The sequence below is a fragment of the Oncorhynchus mykiss genome, chromosome 23, assembly GCF_057628025.1.
Source record: "Oncorhynchus mykiss isolate SJ-2025 chromosome 23, ASM5762802v1, whole genome shotgun sequence".
Lineage (NCBI taxonomy): Eukaryota > Metazoa > Chordata > Actinopteri > Salmoniformes > Salmonidae > Oncorhynchus > Oncorhynchus mykiss.
The window spans coordinates 38,628,117-38,647,484 of NC_143044.1; the positions used below are offsets into that span (position 1 = coordinate 38,628,117).

Sequence of the window (19,368 nt, forward strand, 5' to 3'; positions counted from 1 at the left end):
GGGTAGATTTATATTCATGTGTATTGTACTGTAGAGCATTGACATGGTTAATATTCAGTACAGTTGCTCAGGACCTGGTTTATGCCGGTTTCCTTTACGGAGCTTTAGCTGATTCCATCAGGTCTGTCAATCACTATAAAGTGTGTCAGTTAGAGGAAAGACTGGAGCAAAGTGGATTAAGTCTCTATAGCCAAGCCACACATACAGGCTCCAGGGGGTTGGCAATGGCTGCAGCCAGCCATGAAGTAGACTACCACACACACAGACACAGAGCAAACTGTTCTGCAATGAGATGGAGGTTCATTATTCTGTGTCTATGGATAGGAAATCCCTACTGATATGACAGGCTACTGTACACAAATACAAGTGTACGACCCAGGTTCACCTAAATCTGCGTGAATGTTGACTTACTAAATAAAAAAGTCATTTCATGGTGACACACATATAGGCTAAAAAAAAGGTTGGAAGGTGGAAGTACTGTTTCTGCACAGCTAATAGATGTCATCAGGTCTCGGTTGAATCACTGCTACAGTGTTGTACTTTCAAACACAAAAGCTTCAGGTAAAACAGCATATTCTCCAGCTTAAATAAACAGCGTTGTATGAATACACTGCACTGTAAGCATCATGCCATGCACCCCAATAAAACGTATATCTGCTACCAATCATTGCATTGACACAGCAGCATGAACACTAAAATGTCCACTAGCATGGTGAGGCTACCTGACAGAGAGAGAATCTGGACTAACACAGCGATGGGCTTCTGCTCAGCTCCAAACTGATCAGCATTTCCACAAATCCTCATCTATGGTGTGTCCCAGAACGTGACATGACATGCAGCTCAACACAAAGGCCTATGTGCCACTGAGTGGGCAGTGTAGTGCTTACAAAACCATAACAAGTGACTGACTGACTGACAATGTTACACTTGAGATTTCGTTTCCTCTATTGCTTTACACATGTAATACACTTAGAACAACACATAATGATGTAACATAGTCCGACAAATGGAGACAACTGCAGCAGCAGGGACTGGCTGTCCTTTTCTGGGAAGTGACATTACCTGGTGTCTCCATTTATCGGACTATGTTACATTATATGGTGTTTGTGGCACACAGAATGTGAAATCCGTCCACGTGTATCCACCACTATGCTGTCCACATATCACCGACATATTCTTCGAATCCATCTGCAGCTTTCCTCTGTCCATTCCATGATCACCAACGTTCTGATCGAACGCAGCCGGTGCTGGCTGAACGGAACGTGGCTGCTGCAAGCATGCCTCTGTTTACAGAGACCCCGACTCCGCAACATGGCCGACATGTGCTTTGTTATTGTTGCTACATCATAATTATCGTTTTCCAAGTAATTACTAAGAGAAGTTCTACTATACTACGATTGACACCGTTAAAAATAAAAAACACCACCATATTAAAAAAAGGTTAAGGTGAAGAGTGGACTGCATTCTGATTCGGAGCCCATACTCACCATTTGATGATGGTGACCGTATGGAATATTCGTTTCTTGAAAAAAGGCACTGAGGGCAGTCTAAAACAAAAATAAAATATAATTTGATCAATTATATTTAGACTCTACTACATAGAACACAGAACATGTATTTTTTTTTTTTTATAAATCATTATAAATACATGATGTTTAGAGATTTATGTCATCACAGTGTGTGTTTACAAAACATTCAGCACATAAACAATGGAGCTGAATCAAATGTGATGTGAAAAATCTATTTCACTTTTCTGTGCAGACTAAACAATCATGTGCAGTCAAAACAAACCGTACGGTTGTCTTCATTGCATAATTGCATTTTCTAGCCTCGCCTAACCACTGCATGGGAACAGGTTAATTTAATCTCTAGAGTAAATTATAATTGGATATTGACTGGGTAAACGTTTCCCATTTCAGCCTTACTTAATGGATACTACGGATATTTATAAAGCACAGATACAATAGCACAATTCGATAAAAAAATACAAATAAATACATGTTAGAAGTTGAGTTTAAGTGTTGATACTGATCTTTCTTTTCGAATGTTCTTGTGAAACATCAAATTTCGGCCATGACCAACAACAATGAACTTCGCAGCCCGGTCAAAACTACATTTACTGTCTGTCACATACGCAGTCAAACATAAACATTAGCAAGCCATCTCGCTACTGATCGTAGCTAACCCCTTACCTCAAATTGCCAATGTGCTGCTTGCAAAAGCTGCTTTGCCTGATCTGCAGCACAACCCGCTGTCAAGACGAACTGGTTTATCATTACTTGGTGTTTGAGCTCATCCATTTTGCGCTGAAGCTTTATTCCTACTCGCGTCTCGTAGTATTGTGTCTAGACTTCGATATTCGTGGTTTTATTCCTCTCTTTTCAGTTTCAGTCGTTCACCATCACAACCGGTTGAGAAAACACAAATATTTACTGTAGGAGCAGTAGTGCCCCTTGAGTGACGCCAGCCGGCAGCCAGTGAAGACAAAGCACTGCAAATGGGATTTGTATGCCGCAAAAGTCCTGCCATAACTAGGGGGGCCTTGATGAATTATTCCATGTTCTCGAATCACAAGACAGGAATTGTCAGTACATTGCAAAAAATAATATGGAAATGCTTAGAATCTAGACAGTTCACGTGTTCATGAAAATATAAAATAGTAACGTCAAATATGAGAGGATTATGTTCCCAAAAATGAGGATTTATTATATTTGTTTGTTTTGGACTACAAGTCCCGTGAGTCAATGCTTTGTTTGTAAAGTTCTAGGGGGTGGGATTTTGTGAATGACGGCCGGTCCTGTCCAATTCCCATGCGCGCTGTGTCACTATCTTGCCAAATATGGTAAACAAAACTTCCACAATTACATTAGGGACAGTCTATTCACGGGTGTATTTTAGCCCACATTCAGAAGCGTCGTGTCTGGGCATTTCTTTAGTGAGATCACTTAAGTCAATATTGCAGTCAAAACCATGCAGCACAGCCTAGATTGTCTATATGCAGTCATTAAATAATGTATTACATGTTTATAAATTACTTGTTAAATGTTGTCATGTACCAATTACATCTGTGTTTTGTATTATGAATTCTTTATAATACATGTATATGTTTCAAACTGTCTACGACTCTATTACTGTACGCGTAGCCTCGTCGAGAACCAGGCTTCTCCAAGGGAGGCGTTACAACGACGTGATTTTGGAGGTATGGTAACGCGAGACTACTGCATGCGTGACTTGTTCTCATTCTGCTCGTGCAGATTTGAGAATCTGCCATCGTTTTCTCTCTTTGTCCATACACCCTATGTCCTGAGCCTCTACTTGGCAGACTGTTTAATCTCAATTAGCTCTCATAAGAAAGACAATTTTTCATTTAATGGCCCCAATGAGACCCATATTAACAACAGCCCCCAATGCCTAAATTGCATTGAAGTGGATGCAGGGTGAAAGGAAAATAACACTGCAGCCACAGGGAGTAGACAACGGTTCCCCAGCTGGCGTTTTCCGAGATTTAAAAAATATATATATATATATTTGTTTATTTTATTGTTGAACGTAAAATACTGTAAAAACACCAGCAAATCAGCTCCAAGTGATTTTAATTTAGGAAATCTGTTCCAAAGTATTCCCATGCATAATACAGAGATATACAGTATGTGACCATATACAAATATCAGCAAGGGTTGAAATTATTCTGTTTTAGTATAATATTATATCTGTTTGGGCTTCTTGCGGTCAATTTGCAGTTGACAAATTATTTGCAATTACGTTCCGGCCACCTGACCATCTGCTCAAGAAAAATCGTCCCGCTGCTGAATCTAGTTGATGATCCCTGGAGTAGACTGTGTGTAAAACGAACCCTCAATACCGTCAATAAACCTACAAGGAGTGTGGGAAACTGGATACTGTAAACATCCTGTTATCTGTGTGCAGCCTCTCTTATGCGCAATCTCTCCGTGGGTGTGTGTTCGTGGGTTTGTGTTAGGTTTTGGAAATAGAGACACCTGCTGGTGAAATGGTCCCTTTGAAAAGTGCATTATATCAATATAATATAGCTATCCTCAGGGCACAATCAAACTGCCAAATTCTAGTTTTGGACTCTCTATGAATATGGCCAATGTTGTGCTTTTAGTACTATAATCCCCTTTTTGATTAGTCTGATGACCTTTATAATCACCCTTAAAGGACATCATAGCTAGACCATATACCGTGGCCTGATTTCAGTGTCCTCATGTAAAGTGGGCTAGACGTCATGCAAAACAGGTGAATACTGATAGCTTACAAGACATCCCCTATTACAACAGACCCCCGTCTGTAGACGTACTGTATGCCATAGGCCTCTCTTGACAAACACTGCTGTTGCCTCTAGCAACCATAAGAACAGCTGGTCAAACACTTACCCTGTTTCACCAGGGCCCTTCGTGATTGACCAGAAACAAACCTGGAAACATCCCACTGGGCACACACTGGTTGAATCAACGTGAATTGCACGTCATTTCAAGTAAATGACATTGAACCAACGTGGAGTAGACGTTGAATTGACATCTGTGCCCAGTGGGATTTTGAAACAATTTGGTGCCTCCTGTGACAGACAGTAGCCCGCAACAGCTGGACTGGCTTATCTAAGTTTTTACATGCAGTCATTCATGCTACACTCTCATAAAATGACCCACTTCTTCTTTGTCCCAGCATTCACAGCTCTGCTTTGCCCCAGATCTGTTCAGGCAACTAGGCCTACTGTTTGTGAACCTGCTCTTCTACAAGCGCATGGACCAAAGGCTCTTTAGTATGCCCACTATTAACAGTGTAATGATTGAGAGACTGCAGTATTTTCCCACTACTGCCACCAATGTAACAACTGAGAGGGAACAGCCAGCTCGGCGCTCCAACCACCACCCCTCAAGTTACAGGGCAAGCACAATAGAGATTCTATTAAATTACTAGAGGGACTATGTCATAAACCCTAAAAGTTCCAGAATGGGTGAAAATGGCAGCCATATTGGTCAGGGAGAAATCCTAACCAGTCTAATTAGAATGAATGGCAGTAGAGGCATAATCCTGATTTTACTTAAAGCAGGAAAATAAAAGTAGCGTAAGTTATGTAATATATCAGAAATTGCGTAATAACATGTTTGTAAACCTAGAATATTGTCATATAATTATAAATATAGTTTATACAGGTTTTATACCAATTTTCTGGATAAATAGCCTCTAAAATGTATGTAAACAGACCATAAATGTCAAAATAAAAAATAAAAGTGGGGGAAAACTATGAGTGCTATTATATGAAACAATGTCAGTACCTGTTGCATTTACAACTTGTCTAAGTCCTATCATCAACTGATTTCAGCCAGTGACCGGCTGTGGCTTGACTGCATTCTTTGAATGGAATGTAGGCATGTTGGCAGTTAATTAGAAAAATGTATTGGGGGATGCACTACATTTGTGATTTTTAAAAACCTAAATGTATTTGAGTGTTTACAAGCATTTGTAACTTGAGTCTGATAATTATCTGATAATACTTGTGGATATAAAAATACTTGGTTGATATATGTTTTCCACTTTGAAAATGTATGTGCTCAGTACTGTAGGTTTCTCTGGATAAGGGTGTCTACTAAAATGGAAAAGGAATGAATAGAACATTTCAGTTTTCTCATAGAAATAAGTACTTTTTCGTACTGATCCCCAATGGGAATCAAACCCACATCCCGAGCATTGCAAGTACCATGGTCTACCAACTGCACCACATCATCACATCATTGCAAACCACTTGATGTCTCAATGTACTCACTTACTATATTGTGCATTGTTTTTGGTGACAGAAAGTCTACAGGTATAAACCTAGATGACCAGCCTATGTACAATACAGTAATGTACATTTACATTAAGTGGTTTGTAAGAATGGTAAAATAATACTGCACAAAAAGTGGTGGATTATTGTTATTTGATCAAGAAAAATATTTAATTTGATGTGGATGTTTTGTGTCTTTGCCCATAACTTTACACCTTTTGATGTAAATATTTGAGGACAGACAGGGTTTTGTTCTTTCTGGATCCTATTAGAATGGATTTAGAAGAGAAGGGGTCAGGGCAACAACTCTTACAATTCCAACTATTGAATCCTGCAAGATACTGTTCTTCATCATACAACCACCTTTCTTGCCAAATCAGAGATGCCTGCTATATCGGTCCGTTAATACTAGTAAAGACCCAGTGCACTACTTTTGTGAGATTTTTATTTTATTTTTATCATATTCATATATTAATACCCTCAGCACCCCTACCTCCCACGACTATGGATTCAGAGCAACTGCAACAGAGGTTAAATGAGGCTTGTGAAAGGGAAAATATTGCAGGACAGGTCACTGTGTGTGAGGGAGAGTGAGGTCAGGTTAGGATCCTTAATCTTTGCGAACCTCTAGAAAATGTTTGATCTATTACTGGCTCAGGTCTGGGGCCATCTGTTTGAAGATGCTAAAACCACCATGGGCAGCATCTCAATGTCTTATGTGGTTTGCTCTGCTCATGCCCTATCCTTCATTTGCATTGATCTACATGCACCAACCTGCTGTTGGTTGCTTTCACCTGTCCAGTTTTCTCATATCAGTACAAATTGATTCAGCTCTCTAGGTACAGTGTGTAGGATCTTAATGTGATCACCCTGTAGCAGGAGAACTTTCCTGAAATACAGGACATTTATATTTGTTGGCATTTGAGTTTTTTCACTTTGAAATTTCAGACTTGATTTTCCGATATGAAAAATGTACCATTCACTACAAAAATGTATATGAATTATAATCCACATAATAATTCACATGTCTTGTTGCTGGAGGATTATTTTCCTGCTGTCGCAAATTGACTCAAATTAAGATGCAGTACACTATATCTCCACAGAGCGGCAGTGCATCCCTATGTGAGGAGCTGAGATAGCTTTCCATTGGCAACAGATGGAGGCAGGTTTTTTTTGTGTCATTTAAACTGTGGATTGTAGTAAATAGAAAAACGAGATGTCCAAAATCCCTCAAAATTGCAATAATTTGTTGGAGTAGGCACATTTGTTAGGTCATCCCCCAATATTACGCTAATTCCCTAGGAGTGAAGTTGTGCAACTTGAGTCATGTTGTATTCTATTTCACAAGCATTATAGTTGGTGACAAATTGAATATACATTACATTATTTAAAATGAAATAATTCAGATACCGTAATATGTTATAGTAGGCCTAAGGTCTACTATAGCCTATGGCGCTATTGTGTAGGAATTCCCTCTCATATTTCCCCTCTCTGCAGTTGGATGATGCTATTTGATAGCCTACAGTTAATAAGGGGTTAGCTAAATGTTGACAAAAGGTATGGAATGCTGAGAGTAAAGTGTAGCACACGCGCGGGACTTGTGGCGCGACATTTCAGCGCTCCGTGGGGGCATTGTCGCGCCATATTGCTCTCAACAGGTCTTGGATCAGGATTGGGCTCGGGACAACAATAGCCTTTAGAAAGAGATGTCAATTGTTGTTGATTTTGTGGTTATCCTTGTATTCCGCAATGTAATCTTAACATAGGCCAGCCTAATGTCGGTATAATGATACATTCCTGGTTGAGCAGTTGAGCGCGCTCCTCATATCCTCATGCACACCAGCTTTGTCTGTCAAGACAAGTGAAACCTGGAGAGCAGACAACCAATCAGAGACCTCTAAGACGTTTAAAGGGCTCGTGGGAAGTCTCTCCACCTTTATTATGAGCATCCAAGAACCTTCCAGCACCCAGACCTTTTCATGTATCATTCTGGTGAGCAATTGGCCGGGATTGAAATATTATGGATTATTAAAAACGACTGAAATTGATTAAATCATCTTCTACATTTCTATATAAACTGCTGGATCATACTAAGGTGAGCCCTCCCCCTCTGCACTTGTTGCGCAGAAGATAGATGCTGCTTCTCCGGAGTCCTAGGAGAATAGAGCACAGGGACCGACCGATCACCGACCACTGCAACAGGTGTACACTGTTCCCGAGCATTATCGCTGACCTGTTTTTGAGGTAAGGGTATATAGGCTACTGTGTTATAATCACTTGTTTAATTTTCATGTTTTGACATGTTGGCATGTTGAGAAAAAAATGTTTTTTTTTATTTAGAATGTTTTTAATAGACTATTGTAATGGGAGTAGTGACTCGAATTCGACTTTTGAGACACATAGGCTTTTTTATATAGTGTGTTTTTAATAGGCTACAGTAATGGGGGTAGTGGCTCAAATGCGATCTGTTTTTATGTGGTTTCGGTCGATTTCAATATTTGTTTTGCTGCAGGACATCTCATTGAACAGTCCTTCAAAATTTCCACATCTTCGCGATTGAACGTCCCGTGCGTCACGCTTAGAATGCCTGTCCTGATGAGTCCGGAGATCGCCTCCAAGTTTAAGGAGAAATGGCTGAACCTCCAGCCGGAGCTTCAGGACAGCGCAGCCGGCTCAGTGCACCTGGACGACAGCCTGACCAGCCTCCACTGGTTGCAGAACTTCTCCATCCTCAGCGCTAACCAGGAAAGACCCACCGGCACTGGCTCCGGTTGCCCATCACATCACCTGCTTTCCTACCACCAGCGCCTGTACCCCCGTGGAACCGACTCCCCGTCCAGCCCTCCAGCGGGGGACACCGCCGCCTGCGGGATGCCTCGCTGCCTCGGGAGCCCGGTTACCTCTGGCAGTAACTCCACCGATGTGCGTTTGGTGAATTATCCTCACCACGAACACCACATCAAGGCGCAGATCATCCCACCGGAGGAGATTGACTATAAAACGAACCCCAAAGTCAAACCGCCGTATTCCTACGCCTCTCTCATCTGTATGGCCATGCAGGCCAGCAAGAAGCCCAAGGTGACTCTGTCCACCATCTATAACTGGATCACAGACAACTTCTGCTACTACAGACACGCAGATCCTAGCTGGCAGGTAAATTACCAGGCTCTCCTCTGTCACTCTATTATTGATGAGCTAAATGGCGACAGGGAGAGAAGAGAGAAGAGAGAGACCAGATAAGGGCTAGCAGAAGGGTTGCAATATGCATACTAAACCTGTTGTTTTGTTGTAAGAATATTAATACACAAAAATCAATTTAAAACACATTGTTCCTGTTATTTATTATAATCATCCAGAAACTTATAATCACCAACAGTAACTTATACTGTATTTTATTAGATCCTAGTGATATTCATTTTAATTTACATTTATAATTTATAAACCAAGGTGTCTCAAATAAGAGGACATCTCTGCTATTTCTACCCTCCGAGAGATATCTGTCAGGCTTCTATCTCAGGGGGTCAGACACAAGTGCTTTACTGCTCTAGGGAGGGGGTTGTGTGTGTGTGTGTGTGTGTGTGTGTGTGTGTGTGTGTGTGTGTGTGTGTGTGTGTTAATGAGTATCCCTATGAGATCTCCCTTGGCAGCTAAGCATAGTTGATCATGTTTGAAATGCACAGAGCTCTACACTAGAAAGCCTCATTAGGTACATTTCCTACACAAACAACAACAATAACTCCTCCTCCCCCTTAGAAGGCCCTCTCTTTTTTTCTCTCTATTTGACACACACACGCATATGAACACACATGCACACACTATATCAAATTAGATTATTATTTACATCACATGCAACATGGATTTAACACATTTGTTTCTTCTCCCCTCCCCCTCTTCCCTGCACCTCCCTTTCTCCACTACCCCTCCCCTCTTCCCCCCCTCCACTCCCCCCTTCTCCCCTCCCCTTATCCACTCCCCCTCTCCTTCTCCCCTCCCCTTCTCCCCTTCACCTTCCCATCTCCCCTCCCCTTCTCCCCACCCCCTCCCATTCTCCCATTCTCCACTCCCCCTCCCCTTCTCCTCTCCCCTCCCCTAACAGAACTCTATCCGCCATAACCTCTCGCTCAACAAGTGTTTCATGAAGGTGCCGCGGCAGAAGGATGAACCAGGGAAAGGAGGCTTCTGGCAGATCGACCCTCAGTACGCTGACATGTTCGTTAACGGAGTCTTCAAGAGAAGGAGAATGTCCTCCAACCTTTACAACACCAACAGGCAGAGCAAGCTCCTACACAACCAGGAAACTGACTACCATAGAGGCACTCAGGGGAGCCAAGATGGCTACCACTACCTAGGAGCTGGAGCCAGCGGTAAGCGAAAACAACCTTCTCCAAGGCAACACGGCAAGATGGCGCGGACCCACAAATCCCCGCTGTTAGCCATGGAGGCCCACAACGCAGATATAGTTCTGAGGGGAGATTTTGACCTGGTGTCTGTGTTTGATGACGTCCTCAGTGGTAACTGCAGTATGTTCGAAGAACTGGACATCGACACTGCTCTGAGTTCCCTGGGCTGCTCTCTGGACCTGACCCTGCAGGGGAGGCACTCCGCTGGGCTGGGAAGGTGGTGTGGAGAGGGGGACAACCAGACCCAGCAGACCCACTACTCTTACGACTACATGGAGCTGAGTGGCTCAGTGGGATATGACAGCAGTAACATGGGGGACCATCATGTTCAACAGCAACAGCTGAGCCAGGATCAGTTGTTACAGAGCCACCTGCACCAGTTCGAGGAGGTGACTCTGTTTCCAGAGCAGCAGGAGGTGCATCCCTGGGAGGAGATGAAGGAGGAGGCTCAGGCTATCCCTCTGGATCAGGGCTTTGGGCTGTGTGAAGGATTCTTCTCAGAGATACAACCCTGGGAGAGGGCTGAGGCCTACCTGTGACAGACCAACTACTGTTGCGCCAGCCATTAACCAAGGGATTCAGGCCCTAGCCACGGCTTTCTTACAGTGAATGCTGGGACAGGAAAGTCAGGCATCACCAGTGGGCCAGGAGACCTACATACAGACTGTTATTTTGCTACATTAGCATCATAAAGTCATCATGTTTTGAGAGATCTATACTGTATGTTTAGGACTTTAAGATGATCTATGTTTCTGGTTTGATCACAGACTGGAGGACTAGAGGAGTCAATGAAGTTGAGATGCACTTATGGTGTTGGGTCGTAGTCGGACCTAGAGATCAGATTTCAATATGCTTTTCAAGTAGTCAATTTAATATATATCCATTAGAGTCTATGATAAGAGTCTGGCTGGGCACTAGTCTTTTGAGTCCTAGGCCATGGCAAAGTGGAGAGAGGGACATAAATGAACTGAAATGCCTCAATCAGAATATCCAAGCATGAGAGACAATGGGTATGTTTGAGGATAGAAAACATTTCAATTTCTAATGCTCTACTGTCCGTCAGAATGCTATTTGCCCTTGTTCCATAAAACATGCAATGACACAGATTGAACACTCCATTGTTTGACAACAATACCACAGCCTTGGCAGGCACAGATGCTTTTGTTCAAGTTTTCCATGGTTTATTCTGCCAATCTTGCATTTGATTGAACTCTGTCGATGAGTATGTTCAGGTTTAGGCTACCCATTGATATACTGAGGAAATCTAAATTCTCTCTCTGGGGTGATCGGCTTCCTTTTAGTGATATTGATTTCTGATTGATTACTTCAAGTTACTATAATTTTGTATGTTTTTAAAAGGATGATTTATTTTAAAAGGTATCTTGTTTGGGAAAACTGATGAACCAATGAAATGCTTGTACTTCTTGAGTCAATCGTGAAGTTCAGCTCAAACTTGATACAATGTCTTCAATGTAATTCTGGTGTAATTCATAAATTGTTCAAAATGCAATCATGCCTCAATGCAATAAATGGCAATTTAGATGTTTTATCTCATTCGTTTGCCATACTGCATATGAAAGTCAAAGATGCAATCCATTGGTCAATAAGGGTCAAGAACAGCTTGTTCATAGTTGGGAAGACAATATATCTCACTCATAGTCAGGCCCAGACTAGCCTGGTCTCCCAGACTAACCTGGTCTCCCAGACTAACCTGGTCTTTCAGACTAACCTGGTCTCTCAGACTAACCTGGTCTTTCAGATTAGCCTGGTCTCTCAGACTAACCTGGTCTCCCAGACTAACCTGCTCTCTCAGACTAACCTGGTCTTTCAGATTAGCCTGGTCTCTCAGACTAACCTGGTCTCTCAGACAAGCCTGGTCTCTTAGACTAACCTGGTCTCTCAGACTCGTCTCTCAGACAAGCCTGGTCTCTTAGACTAACCTGGTCTCTCAGACTAGCCTGGTCTCTCAGACTAGCCTGGTCTCTCAGACTAACCTGGTCTCTCAGACTAACCTGGTCTCTCAGACTAACCTGGTCTTTCAGATTAGCCTGGTCTCTCAGACTAATCTGGTCTCCCAGACTAACCTGCTCTCTCAGACTAACCTGGTCTTTCAGATTAGCCTGGTCTCTCAGACTAACCTGGTCTCTCAGACAAGCCTGGTCTCTTAGACTAACCTGGTCTCTCAGACTCGTCTCTCAGACAAGCCTGGTCTCTTAGACTAACCTGGTCTCTCAGACTCGTCTCTCAGACTAGCCTCATCATTCAGACTAACCTGGTCTCTCAGACTAGCCTGGTCTCTCAGACTAGCCTGGTCTTTCAGACTAACCTGGTCTCTCAGACTAGCCTGGTCTCTCAGACAAGCCTGGTCTCTCAGACTAACCTGATCTCCCAGACTAACCTGGTCTCTCAGACAAGCCTGGTCTCTTAGACTAACCTGGTCTCTCAGACTAGCCTGGTCTCTCAGACTAGCCTGGTCTCTCAGACTAACCTGGTCTCTCAGACTAAACTGGTCTTTCAGATTAGTCTGGTCTCTCAGACTAACCTGGTCTCTCAGACAAGCCTGGTCTCTTAGACTAACCTGGTCTTTCAGATTAGTCTGGTCTCTCAGACTAACCTGTTCTCTCAGACTAGCCTCGTCTCTCAGACTAACCTGGTCTCTCAGACTAACCTGGTCTCTCAGACTAGCCTGGTCTCTCAGACTAACCTGATCTCCCAGACTAACCTGGTCTCTCAGACAAGCCTGGTCTCTTAGACTAACCTGGTCTCTCAGACTAGCCTGGTCTCTCAGACTAGCCTGGTCTCTCAGACTAACCTGGTCTCTCAGACTAAACTGGTCTTTCAGATTAGTCTGGTCTCTCAGACTAACCTGGTCTCTCAGACAAGCCTGGTCTCTTAGACTAACCTGGTCTTTCAGATTAGTCTGGTCTCTCAGACTAACCTGTTCTCTCAGACTAGCCTCGTCTCTCAGACTAACCTGGTCTCTCAGACTAACCTGGTCTCTCAGACTAGCCTGGTCTCTCAGACTAACCTGATCTCCCAGACTAACCTGGTCTCTCAGACAAGCCTGGTCTCTTAGACTAACCTGGTCTCTCAGACTAGCCTGGTCTCTCAGACTAGCCTGGTCTCTCAGACTAACCTGGTCTCTCAGACTAAACTGGTCTTTCAGATTAGTCTGGTCTCTCAGACTAACCTGGTCTCTCAGACAAGCCTGGTCTCTTAGACTAACCTGGTCTTTCAGATTAGTCTGGTCTCTCAGACTAACCTGTTCTCTCAGACTAGCCTCGTCTCTCAGACTAACCTGGTCTCTCAGACTAACCTGGTCTCTCAGACTAGCCTGGTCTCTGAGACTAGCCTGGTCTTTCAGACTAACCTGGTCTCTCAGACTAACCTTGTCTCTCAGACTAACCTAGTCTCTCAGACTAACCTGGTCTCTCAGACAAGCCTGGTCTCTTAGACTAACCTGGTCTCTCAACATCACAAGAGAGAGAGTATGAGTTGGTGGAATAGAGAGTGAGAGGGAAGAGAGGGTCAAAGATTGGGGGGATGCCGGGCAAGCATGGGCATGCCACGGGCACAGAGTGTTTCATTCACCTGTTAGAGGTTGGATACGCCATGTGCTGAAGTGTACTTGTTCAAGGTAGTACAGGAGCATATTGTGGGGTTGGAGTATGAAGAACGGCATTAATGTTATTTTCTATTTCCAGTTGTCTCATTTTGCTGTCTCTTGACATGCCCCTTTTACTTGAAAGATTAAGGGTCTGAAGCATTTGTCTTGATCAAGTCTCTATCCAGAGAAAATTCTCTCAAACCAGGTTGGTTTGAACTAAGAGTAACAGGTTTCAAGGATATTACATCTGTGTAATAAATACAAACATGATTTTCTCCCTTCAAATCTCTTTTTAATTGAAAAAGGCAGCAAAAGGGGATAAAAATGAGGATTATCCCATTGGTTCTCCCTCCATGGGGTTGGAGGTCAGGAGTAAAGATCTTTTGGGATCGACCAAATAACTCAGATTCCTAGAAAAAGCAGGGACAATGCACAGAGACAGAATTGTGACGCTACTTGTTTCCATATTCATCCTGAGAGCTGATGAACACTATGGTTCATCAGCTCTGTACCAGCCTGTACCAGTTGTTATGTTCCCGTCTCAAAAAAAGGAGACCAGCTTCTTGTTGTTACTGTTTGACAGTGTGCCTAATATCATTGTCAAGTCAAGGGATCACTAACGCTTGTTGTTGAGGGGCACATTGAGGAGAGTCAGTGTGTGTGTGTGTGTGTGTGTCTTTCTGTGTGCCTGTGTGTCTCTGTGTCACCCGGTGTGTGTGTGTGTCTGTCTTTCTGTCTTTCTGTGTGCATGTGTGTCTCTGTGTGTGTATGCGTGTGTGTGTGTGCATGTGTGTTTGTTTGTAAATGTGTTTGTATGTGAGGTTTAAATATTGTCCCCATGGTTGAATAGATAACCTTATCTCCATGGGGCAGGTCCCTGCAGCTCTATTCACTCTGTCTCTAAGACCAGCGCTGCTCAGAATGCAGACGCTGTGACTACAGGACCAGGAACAAGACCGGCCTGTCACAGTGGGCTTATGCTACGCAACTTTATCACTGTGTGTGTGTGTGTGTGTGTATGTGTGTGTGTGTGTGTGTGTGTGTGTGTGTGTATGGGGGGGGGGGGGGTTATGGCCAAACCCTGATTAGCGGGGTGCATACAGACCCCTATAACACATAGAGGACATGAGAAGGGAATCTGAGGAGTGGAAGGGGAGTGGCTAAGGAAATACACCTCAATGACCTTTCTAAAATGTTGATGTTTATGCATGACATGTAAATCAGGTTCCATTTGAGGGTCTGTTCCATTTGACAATATTTGCTCTTTTCATCCTTGTGCTTCTCAGTGTACTGTGTACCAGTGATACAATGGTTTACATTGTTTGTGTTCGTGTGTGTGTGTGTGTGTGTGTGTGTGTGTGTGTGTGTGTGTGTGTGTGTGTGTGTGTGTGTGTGTGTGTGTGCCTGCTACGTGTGTCAATATGTCCGTCTGTTCAGAACACTTTACATGTAAAAGCTCTCAGCAGCCTGTGTTGAATGGGGTTTAGTGATGTTATTGTTAAGCTAAACCCAGAAGCTTTCCCCCAGCAATTAACCATTATGTCTATGTGGCTATGATTAACAGTGGCTGTACCTTATAAGTTGTGTGTGTGTGCCTCCCCCCACACACACATGCACACACGCACATGTACACACACATTTTCATTTGTTTTTGATGTGCTAATTTAATTTACTCATGCACCCCCCACCCCTCCTCCCCTAGCCAGGAGACAATTAGGGACATGGTGGCGTCTGCATACTAGGTTCGGTTTGCTCCTAGCAGAACTCGGCTAGGCGAAGTGAACGTCTGTGCCTCGCATACGCCCTTAAACGTTCGCTTGAAAAACTAGAAAAAAGCGGCAATAGTACTGTTTGTCCCTCTTGAGACGCTACAGCCAGTATATGCTTCCTCAAAATAGTCTAAATGAATCTGTTATTAATTTTGACATTTTAGCTGCTTAGTCACGTAATTTTACATCTAAATTTGATGTTTGGTGCAGTATTTCTCAAGTGAAAAAATGCGTTGAATGACAACAAACACTTAATTGAAGAATCCCTACTGTTGACCAATCAACGAACTTCGGCATGCCTCAGGATAAAATATCGTTCTACAAACAGTCGAGAAAACCCTTGCTGAACAACAAAACGAACAAAAACGTGACAAAATATCATCATAATGCACAAACTGTTTTGGATAGGAAGCATGCAGACGGCTTAAAGAGGATCCATTCAGACCATAGCAGAGGTATCTGGGATGGAGACCAGAACATCCCCATGCCCTAACACTCCCCTCCCCTCCCCTGCCCCACCTGCCCAAACTTCCCTCACGATGCCCTCCCCTCACCTACCCTACTCTCCTCACCTAATCTAACTCCCCTCATTATGCCCCCACTCCCTTCACCTGCACTAACCCTCCCCTTACCTGCCCTGCCCTCCCCTCACCTCACCTGCCCTAACTCCCCTCACCATGCCCTTACCATGCCCTAACCCTCCCCTTACCTCCTCTGCCATAACCCTCCCCTCACCTGCCCTAACTCTACCCTCACCTGCCCTCCCCTCACCTATCCTACCCTACCCTCAACCGCCCGAACTCCGCTCCCCTCACCTGCCCTAACCCCCCCCTTACCTCACCTGTCCTCCCCTCACTTGCCCTAACCCTACCCTCACCTGCCCTCCCCTCACCTCCCCTCCTCTCCCCTCCCCTCACTTGCCCTAACCCTACCCTCACCTGCCCTCCCGTCCTCTCACAGTTCTATGTTATTCAGAGGGTTCATTCTATAGGTGGATGACTATTAAGCACAGTTCTATGTTATTCAGAGGGTTCATTCTATAGGGGGATGACTATTAAGCACAGTTCTATGTTATACAGAGGGTTCATTCTATAGGGCGTGGGTGTCAAACTCTGGCCCGTGGGCCAAATTTGGCCCGCGGGGTAATTATATTTGGCCCGCGAGACAATACCAAATTACTACTAGAGCTGGCCCGCCGGTATTATACAGCGCATTCACCACTAATACTACGAATCCCATAATGCTCTGCTGTTTTCGCGCGCCAATCAGGACAGGACCCAGAAACGCTCTCTCCTCTGTGACAGTAGTCATAGCAACATAGACGCTACAACTGTCAGCGAGCTAACCCTTCCCAAAAATGGCGAAAAGAAAGGCAGAAAACAGGAGCTTTCTGGACAAGTGGGAGGCAGAATATCTGTTTACATATGTAAAAGACAAACCTGTTTGTCTTGTTTGTGGAGTCAACGTGGCTGTAAGTAAGGAGTACAACATTAGACGACACTATGAAACGAAACACCATGACAAATACAAGGACCTGGACATGACTCAAAGGAGCCAGAAAGTAGAGGAGATGAAAAGAAGTTTGGTTTCACAACAGAATATGTTTAAAAAAGCCACATCACAAAGCGAGGCTGCTGTAAAGGCTAGTTATATAGTGGCAGCAGAGATCGCAAAATCACCCCGGCCCTTTAATGAGGGAGAGTTCATGAAAAAGTGCATGATGAAGGTTTGTGACCTCGTATGCCCAGAGAAAAAACAAGCATTTTCAAACGTGAGCCTGAGCAGGAACACAGTAGCTGATCGCACATGTGATCTTGCCACCAATCTGTATGACCAGCTGATGGAAAAGGGAAAAGATTTTGTTGCGTTCTCCCTCGCTGTGGATGAGAGCTGCGACGCATCTGATACTGCTCAGCTGTCAGTCTTCATCCGTGGAGTGGACTCAAATCTGTGTGTTACGGAGGAGCTATTAGGATTCAAATCAATGCATGGCACAACCACAGGAAAGGAAATCTTTGAGGAGGTTTCCAAATGTGTAACTGAAATAAAGCTGCCGTGGGATAAACTCGTTGGATTAACGACAGATGGTGCGCCAGCGATGTGCGGTAAAAAGAGTGGACTGGTGGGCATGGTTCGGGAGAAGATGCGGGAAGAGAACTGTGCAGGTGAGCTAACTGTTTACCACTGCATCATACATCAGGAAGCACTGTGTGCCAAAGCCCTAAAGATGGAACATGTTATGACCACAGTAACACAGGTAGTTAACTTTATAAGAGCCAAAGGTCTAAATCACCGCCAGTTTAAATCTTTTCTGGAGGAGTGTGGTTCGGAATACGCAGACGTGCCGTATCACACAGAGGTGAGATGGCTAAGCAGAGGAAAAGTACTGAACAGATGTTTCGAGCTGCGTGAGGAAATATGTCAATTCCTGGAAACCAAAGGGAAGGATACAGCAGAGCTCCGGGAGCAAAAGTTCCTGTGTGAGCTGGCCTTTCTCTGTGACATCTCGAGCCATCTCGATGCGCTGAACCTGCAGCTTCAGGGGCGGGGGCGCATCATCACAGACATGTACGCTGCAGTGAGGGCCTTCAAAACTAAACTGTGCCTGTGGGAGAATCAGATGCTGCAAGGAAACCCTTGCCATTTTCCCTGCTGCCAATCCATAAAAGCGCAGATCTCTACCGCCTTGTTCCCATGCGCACAGTTTGCTGAAAAACTCAGTGTTCTCGCCACTGAGTTTAGCCGGCGATTTGCCGACTTCGATGCCCAGAAATGCAAGTTTGAACTGCTTAGTAATCCCTTCGCAGTTGATGTGGAAAATGCACCAACCAACATCCAAATGGAGCTGATTGAACTCCAGTGCAACGACACGCTGAAGTCAAAGTATGATGCTGTGGGCGCCGCACAGTTTCCACGGTTCATCCCTGACACAATGCCTCAGCTCCGCACCCAAGCTGCTCAGATGCTCTCCATGTTCGGCAGCACTTATCTATGCAAGCAACTTTTCTCCTCGATGAAGATGACCAAAACAACTCACAGGAGACGTCTGACTGATGAACATCTTCGCTCGATACTGAGGATTTCTTCAGCTCAGAGCTTGAGCCCAGACATGGATGAACTAGCATCCAAGAAGAGATGCCAGGTATCTGGCTTGGGCACATCAGATTAGACCAGTGTGCAATAATTAACGTTTTCTTTATGCACTTTTTCTTGCTACAAGGCATGGGCTTGAATGGTTGATTGATTTATTATCATTTTATTTGTAAAATTATTAGCAAGTGGAAAAAGTTTATTTTGGTATTTAAATCAGAAGGCTGCAAATAGAAAAGAGGCATACAATTTTTATTTAAATTTTATTTAATAAATGAATGCCATTGATGTGTTTTTTCATTTGAAATTCGATTTTGCATGTCTCCACTATTAAATTATATATTGTATGGTAATAAGCGATGCTTGTTCCATATTCAATGTTAAAGCAAAACTTGTTTGGGTCCATATTAAAAGGTTAATTTGTTCAATGTTGGCCCGTGACTTTGTTCAGGTTTTACATTTTGGCCCACTGGGTATTTGAGTTTGACACCCCTGCTATAGGGGGATGACTATTAAGCACAGTTCTATGTTATTCAGAGGGTTCATTCTATAGGGGGATGACTATTAAGCACAGTTCTATGTTATTCAGAGGGTTCATTCTATAGGGGGATGTCTATTAAGCACAGTTCTATGTTATTCAGAGGGTTCATTCTATAGGGGGATGACTATTAAGCACAGTTCTATGTTATTCAGAGGGTTCATTCTATAGGGGGATGA

At 43.8% G+C, this 19,368-nt stretch overlaps 2 protein-coding genes across 2 annotated transcripts in view; one reads left to right on the plus strand and one right to left on the minus strand.

Annotated features, from left to right (window-relative positions):
* Positions 1-2,584, minus strand: part of LOC110502894 (UBA-like domain-containing protein 1) — a 36,886-nt gene extending 34,302 nt beyond the window's left edge. The window contains exons 1-2 of the mRNA XM_021581241.3: positions 2,193-2,584; positions 1,488-1,547 (exon numbers count right to left, since the gene is read on the minus strand). Coding sequence (XP_021436916.1) covers positions 1,488-1,547; positions 2,193-2,300 — 168 coding nt within the window. The 5' untranslated portion in view covers positions 2,301-2,584. The remainder of the gene's footprint in view (positions 1-1,487; positions 1,548-2,192) is intronic.
* Positions 2,585-7,576: 4,992 nt separating this feature from the next.
* Positions 7,577-11,739, plus strand: LOC110502895 (forkhead box protein J1-B). The gene is made up of 3 exons (XM_036960653.2): positions 7,577-8,029; positions 8,298-8,938; positions 9,882-11,739. The coding sequence occupies exons 2-3, from the start codon at positions 8,369-8,371 to the stop codon at positions 10,722-10,724; spliced, it is 1,413 nt and encodes a 470-aa protein (XP_036816548.2). The 5' UTR covers positions 7,577-8,029; positions 8,298-8,368; the 3' UTR covers positions 10,725-11,739.
* Positions 11,740-19,368: the final 7,629 nt, after the last annotated feature.